We start from the raw sequence: 9,153 nt of genomic DNA, 5'->3' as shown, positions 1-9,153 counted from the left end.
AACGGATACTGAAGACAATGACTACACTCCTTTAATTCGGTTAAACTTGAAACAAGTATGACCTACTTTTCTCATGGCTGTGACAGGAGGCAGCTAAGGAAAGAAGGGTTTGACGGAGTTCAGAGGGGCAGAGTCCACTATGGTTACAGAAATGGGGTGGTCTGAGGCGCAAAGCGAAAAACAGAAACTCCACAATCCCGTGGCTTTTGCCTTCCCCTGGCCCCTGCCCTTGCCCATGGGGTGAATGGTGCTGCCCATGGTGAGAGGAGGTATCCTTTCAGCCAAACCTCTCTAGGAATGCCCTCCCAAGGCACACCCAAGATGCTCTTCCTCAATGCCCTAAGTGCCCCCTACTCCGGCCAATAGTCTATAACCATTTCAAAGTAGAATAGTGTCTAGGAGCTGTCCCCACATAAAGAGGGAGCTGCTGTGTCCCTCTAGGGTAACCATTCTTACTATGGTGACTGACCCAGTGACAATGGCAAGAAGACTTCAGTGGCTTCAGGAACTCTATTCAGTGGCTCTCAGCAGTGAGTCCTCAAAGGGGACTTTTCAAGACAGTGTTGTTTAAAAGTAGAAAAGAGACGTCACAAAAATAGTTACAGTTTGAATCAGGTTTAATGAAAGGAAAAGACATCAACTTTCACAGGCATAGGAAAGTTCTAGAAGGATCTAAAAATAGTGAGTGGATCATCAGAGGGAGAGCAGAGGTCTCTACTATTCAACAGATTTAATACCTCTTTTTAAAACTACAAACATAGATGACGTGTGTGTGTGTGTGTGTGTGTGTGTGTGTGTGTGTGTGTGTGTGTGTGTTAAACAACCTTGATTTAAAGGTGGCAGAAAGCCAGACATGACAGTGCTCACTTGTAATTCCTTAGAGGTGGAAGAAGATGGAGGAAGTCAGCCTCATTTACAGTGAGTTGAAGGCCAACCTGAGTTACAGAGACTTTGTCTCAGAACAGAAGACGGTAGTACCTCCTGCTCATGGCCCTGACTGAAACACTGACAGACTAAAGACTGCCTAGAAAATGAGGAACACAGAAACTCTGAGGAAGGCAATGTAGGTGTTAGGGAGGGGCTTCAATCTAGGACAAGAGCACAAAGCCACCACTCACACCCAAGCAAGACCCCAGAACCCCAGGGTGTGGAGAGGGATTGGCTGGACAGCAATTTGTAAATAGCAGGAGGTTCCCACCCGCTTCAAGAGACAGCCAGGCTTGTCAGGCAAACCTGTTAAAAAGACAGTTGGGACTTGACAAGAATCCCATAATGGGCATGGTGGTACACACCTGTGAGTCCAACGCTTGAGATGCTGAGGCAGGAGGAATGCCATGGGTTTCAGAACAGCCAGGGCTACATAGCAAGATCTGTCTCAAGAACAACAACCAAAAAGAGTCAAGTATAGTGGCCCAAGTCTATAATCTCAGGACTTGGGAATGGGGAAGCAGGAGGAAGTGTTCAAGGTCACTCTTGAGTTTGAAAATTCCAGTTGCTGCTGGAACCCATGGTGGCCTGTGTAGAGAGCTCCCGAACTGTTTTTGGATGTAGTGCATGATGGGGATCCTGAGGGCCAGAGAGCAACTTCTCATTCTCCTTCACAGAGGCAAGTGGGACACTCTAAGGACATAGCGCCACCAGGAACAGAGTGCAGCAGCCAGGCCCCTGGGGAAGGTTTGAGGAACCTACCCCAGCTTAGCTGGCAGGGCATGAGGAAAGGGGAGCTCTCTTTTGGTGGAGTGACTAGAGCCAGCACACAGAAGTGACACTCCTTCCAGAAGCAAATAAAAGCTTAAAAGCAACGCAGGGGCAGTGCAGCCAGTACTGCCCAGCACAGTACGTACAGCACAGTGCCTACAGCAGAGCCCAGCAGACCAGAGCTCCACACTACTCCCACGAAACGACCTCGTACAGTCAGCCTCACAGAGCTGGTGCCTGGGCCTGATGCTGCACTGGGAGGTCATCGTGGGCAGGGAAGATTCCAGCAGACGCCTCTTCCAGACTTGGCGGGAGCCACATCCACACTTGCCTCTCGTCCTCTTTACTCGGCCATGCTTCCTTCTTTCCTTTCTTCTTTGACTCTTTTTGGTGAGACATCTGACTGAAGAGAGGGATGGTTTAGCTCTAGTTGATGAAGAAACAACCTGAGGAGCTTAGACTGCACATCAGGATTCTCTTTCCACACACAGGCCTGCACACAGCTCCCACAAGCTCAGCTCAGAGACCCCGGAGCAAGTCTTGGATTCAAGGGAAATGTCTCTGACAAGCTTTATTGACTTAGGAAAAAGGAGCACAAATATCTTAAAAATAACTCAAACCCCACAGCTTGTCAGCTGAGGGAAATGAGGAAGCAAACATGACTGGAGGCAACAGGGAAGCAAGCTACCACGGTCAGCAGCTTAACAGGGACATTCAGGCAGGAAGTGAGGAGGCCCCACCTAAAGGAAATGGGATGCTTTCTGTGAGGACGTAAGACAAATGCCAACCAGTCAAATATCAAATATCTGGGGACTGAAGAGACGAAGGAACATCTGTGAAGAGATGCTTTTGCAACTACAATGACAAACCAGAGGCTGAATACTGGCTTGTACCAAGTGAGTAAACAGGCACAAAGCACTTTTCATAGAAACTGGGAGTTTCCAGACTGGGAGTGGATCTCAGAGGTGTGAGATCCAGCAGGTGTAAGCTCTTCAGTCCACTGATAACGATGAAGTTTTTTTCAAGACGTGCAAATTTTACCCAAGATGGAACAACTCCAGACCAAATTTGCCTTTTAACACGGTGGACCTATTCATGGAGGCTCTTCATCAGCTGTGACAATCCTGAGGACTGTTCAGGCAGCCAGGTACTGAGACCTCAGGGTGGCAGATGCTACCCTGGTTTCCTCAGACTCCAGTGACAAGAGCTCAGGTGTACTCTGGACACTTCTATGGCACAAACTCAGGACATGAAGAAGGATGGAGCTGTCCACTGTGACAGATAGTATGCAGTCTCTCATGCACCCCATGCACACAGGTAATAAAAAGCTAAAACTCTGTACCAGGTTAAGAAGTTACTGTGACTGCCCCTTGTGTCACCAGGCATGGGTGCAGACCCGTTAGCTTATGGCGCTCTCCGAATGTTCAATTATCCACTCAATGGCAGCCCATCCCTGCAACAACACAGAAGGACTTCAGTTCTTGACACATGCAGGAGGGAACTGCTGTGGCAAAGATGGAGCAACAATCTCCTTGAGCCATGGACAATAAGGTGGTTTGAATAAAATGGCCCCCACAGGCCCATAGGGAGTGCTACTAACAGGAGGTGTAACCCTGTTGGAGGAGGCATGGCCTTGTTGGAGGAAGTGGGTTGTTATGAGTGGGCGGAGAGGTCTTAGAAGTTCAAGCCAGGCCAGGTGGGCTTACTGGGTCTTCCAGCCACTTGCAAGTGTAGATAGAACTCTCTGCTAACTCTCCAGCACCACGTCTGCCATGCTTCCTGCCATGATGACAATGGACTGAACCTCTGAACTGTAAGGCAGCCCTCATTAAATGTTTCCCTGTATAAGTCTTGAGGTGGTCATGGTATCTCTTCTTAGCAATAGAAACCCTAACTAAAACAGTCGACAGAAGCAAGCTATTCAAGCTCAGAAACATGATGGAATGTTTTCAATGCCTTAATTTCTCTAATGAGTTAAAGAATACACCAGCTTGAGCTATCTCACTGTCAACACCCTCTTAGAATAACACAGCCAATTCATATCTGAGACCTAAGACATCCCAAGTCCCACAGCCAAAGCTGCCATGTGTAGACCAGAGAGACTGGGATGAACTTCAAAGCAATAGTAACCCTTACTAGGACAGATGTCTCTCACCTCAGAACCTGGCCAGCCCTTCTGTATCTCTATTTGAAATAGAACTGTAGGGAATTCTCTAGCCTTAGAAGCTCAACTACAAAGATCTCCGTCCTCAGGAGTACCCCAGGACCAGACACGCCCCCACTTCATCTGGCGCATTACCACAGACTGCACCCGGGCCCTGTCCTGAGGCATGCACCTTCTTTGCATTGGAGGATATCGTGGTGGCCATTAGACTTTCCAGGTAGCTCCCCAGGCTAATCCCCTTCACAGTGATGATGGCTTCTTGAGTGAGCACAGTCCTGCAGAAGAGCAGAAGTAGGGGACTGACCAACCCAGGGAGGAAGGCTCCATCCACCCCTGCTGTTCAATATGTCTATTCTAGGATGAGGTGACTCACTTTTCAGGGTTCTCCGGATGAGGTGTGTACACCAACCTCTCATTCACTGACACCAGATTCGTGAGAGTGATCTTTAAAAACAAACATACACACACACACATTAAAAACAAACAAACAAACAAAACTGGCTTTAGGTTCTAATTTTCTTTTATTTCTTCCCAAACCATCTACCGTTCCAGCCCAGAATTAATACTTTTGGAAGCCAGAAAAAGACAACATTCAGTGTCTCTCTCTCTCTCTCTCTCTCTCTCTCTCTCTCTCTCTCTCACACACACACACACACACACACACACTCCTGTGCTAGGGACACCACTGGGCGGCTCCTTCTGATGATGATCGCAGATCTCTACCCACATCTGAGGCAGGATCTGCCTTCAAGGCACCCACACATTGCTAAGCCTATCAGACCGACCACTGTTGCTGTCCATGGCTACAGTAGCCAACTTTCCAGCCCTCATGGAATCTCTGAATACTAGACGTGCTAGACTCTGGGATCCACACAGAAGCTTAAGCAGCCTTCCTCTGTCCTCCTTCCTGTCAGCAAGCTGACTTTCTGTTTGTATTTTCTATTAAAATTTACCTAGAGCCAGTGAGATAGGGAAAGGTGCTTACCACAGAGGCCTAGCAGCGTGAGTTCGATTCCTGGAACCCACATAAAGAAGGAGGGAACTGACGCCATAAAGCTGTCTTCTGACCTCCAATGCATTCAATAGCATGCTCACACAGTAATAAAAATTAAAAAAAAAAAAACTACCTAAAAAATGCCTTTAGAATATCATGGTGAGCAGAGTTCTCTATGGCACTACGATGTTACGCTTGTATCTCAGCTACAAACACACATGGCTAATGAACACCCAGGATGCAGCCTGAAGAATGGCACCAGGGAAGCAGGAATGTTAACACACAGGTTGTCTCTTCGAAGAGAGAGGTACATAACCTGTTTTCCGCCTAGAAGGCTGGGAGCGGACAGTTAATAGCCTGGTGACTTTTGTGCTGTCCATGTGGCAGAGACCACACAGGATCTTCCTTCTCATCTTGAGCTTGTTTTTCTCTAATCTACTAGAACCTATCTTTCTGGAAGATGTTACTTGTACTTTACAAATACATCCGATGTAGTCATGTCCTAAGCTCTGTTGTGCACAAGGAATTGAGTTCAGTATCACCAGGAAACTTTTCACCAAATTGTGCTGTGCTAAGTATGCCTCAAATAAACTACCTGGGGTCGGACTACCCAAGTTTGAACCGATGCCAGCTACTGAGTCCTGCCGGCTGTGGTATGCAGACAGATACCCCACACTCCACTGCTGTGACTCAGGATAGACTCTGGATTTGATCATGTCTGTTGCTTTGTTTGTTCACACTTTGTGAAAATTGTTTGCACTTCCGTCTCATTCCTATTTGTATTAATATATGAAAATTGAACACATATATAGGCACTATAATCTTCCAATGTATATATACACTGTATAACATTTAAATCAGGGTAAGTAGTGGCTAATCCCACCACTAGGAAGATCTCTGGGAGTTCCAGGCCAGCCTGGTCTACATACTTAGACCCTGTAGCAAAATAAATAAACTTAAAAATCAGGGTAAACATTTCTGTTTCCTCAAATATTTATATCTTTGTGGTGGAGACATTCTAAATATTTTCTTCTACTTTTAATATGTATTATATACTATGTATATATTATATATAGTTATATACATAACTATACACACTATATATATTAGTTAGCTGGGCATATTAACACATCTGAAGGATATCTGTAAGTTCCAAGCCAGCCTGGTCTTCATAGAAAGTTCTAGGCCTGCTGGAGCTACATAGTAAGACCCTGTCTTATTATTATTATTACCATTATTACTAATAATAACACACATTGTAATCCATAGCCACCCAGCTGTGCAATAGCATACCCAGATTCAGCCGTTTTCTTATCTAACTACTTATTGCTTCCTTCTTTTTGAGGGAGGGGTGTTTCAAGACAGGGTTTCTCTGTGTAGCCCTGGCTGTCCTGGAACTCACTCTGTAGACCAGGCTGGCCCCGAACTCAGAAATCTGCCTGCCTCTGCCTCCCAAGTGCTGAGATTAAAGGTATGTGTCATCACTGCCCTGCTCTTTTTTTTTTTTTTAAAGATTTATTTTATTTTATCTTATATAAGTGAATACACTGTCACTGTCTTCAGATACACCAAAAGAGGGCATCAGATCCCATTACAGATGGTTGTGAGCCACCAAGTGATTGCTGGGAATTGAACTCAGGACCTTTGGAAGAGCAGTTGGTGCTCTTAACCTCTGAGCCATATCTCCAGCCCTCTTTCTTTCAATTTATTTGTTGTTTGTTTGTTTGTTTAGAGGCATGGTCTTACTATGTAGCTCTGTCTGTCCTGGAACTCACTATGTAGATCCAGCTGGCCTCAAACTCACAGAGGTCTGCCTGACATACACACCACCACACCTGACCTATTGCCTTCTTCTTTTTTGTTGATTATATTAGAATAAAAAGGTGAAAAAAAAGTAGGTGTGGTGTCTCAAGCCTGTAGCCTTAGCACTCCACAGGCTGGGGCAGGAGGATTACAGAAAATTTAAGACCAGCTTGGGCTATCCAGTGAGTTCCAGGCTCAACAAAGGGTACAGTGAGAACCCCCCTTGAAAACAAACAAGGATAAAATTCTACTAAATAAATGTAATCCTCCTAAAAACAAGCACTCTCAGAGCGAAGAAAAGGCAAGCTGGAAGAACAGTTTAAGGGAGACATTACGCACCATCGGGGAGCAACACTAAGCACTTCCTCATCTTAGACCACTGCTTACATTGGTGGAACACAGCTCCATTTTCCTGGCAGCCGGATCCACAACAGAGCGCTCTTTGATGTACGTCAAGGTCCTGTTGGCTCCCAAAATCTAAGAGACAAAACAAAAGAGTAGAGCAACATGCTAAGGTCCAGTTACACATGTCCTTAACAACAAATGCTCTATACCTGTGGATCCAGTAATGGGCAGAGAAATCAATCCCCCCACCCCCCGCAGATATTAGAAAACAGAGCTAAGAGGTTAACACGTGACAGTAACGAATGTTTTGACAAAACTTAGACCAGAGAAGCCAGGGATCCTGAGGAAAGAGGCTCCTCTGCTGACAGAGTTTGGAAGGCAAGAATCAGCCTGCAGGGATAGTTTTCACATCCTACATAGAATCTGGGAGTGGCAAAGGAGACCCTGGGGCTATGCAAGGACCAGCGCTTGGAGCAGGGGGAAGGTTAGGGTGCTGCCGTATGTTAACATTCTCACTGTTCTCTACCCGATCCCATCCCACCCACATTTGGCTCTAAAAGCCAGTTTAGGCTGAGCTGTGTCTACCTGAAGCTCACGTGTAAAAAGTATAACTGCAGCACCACAAAATGTGGGATTCTGGGCAGTCACATGTGTCACTGAAGAAAGGTCACCCAGGTCACCTAACCCAGAGTGACTATAGTCCTTCCCAGACAACAGAATGAGACCCATGGGCAGTCTGAGGAGAAGAGGGCAAGGGGCTGCCATTTGTGACATCCTCAGCCACATAAGGATTCTCACCGCACGCACGAGGCCAGGCAGCCCCCATTCGGTGCTGAGCAGGCGCAGACTGTGCAGGCGCCCACAGCCATCCACGCTGCGCTCCAGCACATCCACGCCCACCACGCACGGGTTCATCGGGTTAGGGTACTTCCGCATGGCCGCCTTGATCACTGTGTCCCAGGGATGGCTGGCAAGAGAAAACAATCAGCATAGGAAGTGGCCCTGGGGCTGAGGCTCCTGTGTTTATTCTGGCCAGGCTGCCCTGCGTGCTGTCTAAACCCATGTCTGCTGCGGGGGGGCCCCAGCTCTGTGCCGAGGCTACACAGGGCCAGCAAGCTTAGATGATCTCTGGCTTGGTCCTCTTCCAGCCCTCAGGAGGCAGAAACCTTTTGTGGGCATTTCTCACATCTCCCTACCTGCGCCTCCCTGGAAAAACCGCTGGCTGCGGCCCTTAATGCAGGATGACCCTAGCTTCCCGTAGGGCTTAAGGTCCTACTGGACTGCCTGGCTATCCGGTGGAATCCCAAGGAATCTTAAGGATGTCCCAAGAACTTCCCAAGGTTTCCCTTGCAGAGTCACACTAGTGTAAGTCAGAGCTCAGAGCTAATTTATCTCTTGCTCTCAAAGATGCCAACGCCTCAGACAGCAGCCTGCGACTGTCCAGAGCCACGCCCTTGGTTGGGTTGGACCTAACCTCAGACCTCAGACCGCTGTAACAGAGCCAAGTTAAAGGAGCCTCCCTTCCAGATGTTCAACATGGGCCCTCCCCCGTTGCTGAGAACGACTGTCAAGTCAACCAGCCTTCCCTCCCTTCCTGATACCGCTGTCCTGGAAGTCTCCCCCAAGTGTATGGGCACGATGCCATCATTTCTCTTTCTGATTCAGACTCAAATGATATACAAGTTGTTTAGATATACTTACACAAAATAACCACAGGAGTCATTGTAGATGTGTGTGGGTTTTATTTTGTTGTTGGTTTTTTGGTTTTCTCGACAGGGTTTCTCTGTGTAGTCCTGACTGTCCTGGAACTTCCTCTGTAGACCAGGCTGGCCTTGAACTCAGAGATCTGCCTGCTTCCGCCTTCCCAGTGCTGGTATTAAAGGTGTGCGCCACCACTGCCTGGCTGTGTTATGTTTTCTCTGCATGTTTATATGTGCATCCATGTGTGTCTGGTGCCATGAGGCTAAGAGAGTATCAGATCCCCCGAAACTGGAGTTATCTGTTGAGAGCTGTCTCTAAACCCAGCCTGCTATGTTGACAAATGCCTTTAATCCCAGCAGGGAGGCAGAGGTAGACAGAACAGATCTGAGTCTAACCTGGTCTATACAGCAAGTTCCAAACAGCCAGGGCTACATAAAGAAACCATGTC

At 47.3% G+C, this 9,153-nt stretch overlaps 1 protein-coding gene across 2 annotated transcripts in view; it reads right to left on the bottom strand.

The window, feature by feature from the left end:
- Positions 1 to 599: 599 nt before the first annotated feature.
- Positions 600 to 9,153, bottom strand: part of Prelid3a (PRELI domain containing 3A) — a 15,582-nt gene continuing 7,028 nt past the window's right edge. The window contains exons 2-7 of one of the 2 annotated variants that reach the window (XM_031365931.1): positions 7,803 to 7,971; positions 7,047 to 7,136; positions 4,236 to 4,306; positions 4,035 to 4,137; positions 3,041 to 3,151; positions 600 to 2,101 (exon numbers count right to left, since the gene is read on the bottom strand). In XM_031365931.1, coding sequence (XP_031221791.1) covers positions 3,098 to 3,151; positions 4,035 to 4,137; positions 4,236 to 4,306; positions 7,047 to 7,136; positions 7,803 to 7,971 — 487 coding nt within the window. In that variant the 3' untranslated portion in view covers positions 600 to 2,101; positions 3,041 to 3,097. The remainder of the gene's footprint in view (positions 2,102 to 3,040; positions 3,152 to 4,034; positions 4,138 to 4,235; positions 4,307 to 7,046; positions 7,137 to 7,802; positions 7,972 to 9,153) is intronic. The other variant, XM_031365932.1, reaches the window with a different exon arrangement.

Source organism: Mastomys coucha, unplaced genomic scaffold (assembly GCF_008632895.1).
Source record: "Mastomys coucha isolate ucsf_1 unplaced genomic scaffold, UCSF_Mcou_1 pScaffold13, whole genome shotgun sequence".
Lineage (NCBI taxonomy): Eukaryota > Metazoa > Chordata > Mammalia > Rodentia > Muridae > Mastomys > Mastomys coucha.
The sequence above is the reverse complement of the archived record's forward strand: the minus strand, read 5'-3'. Positions and strand labels throughout refer to the sequence as shown.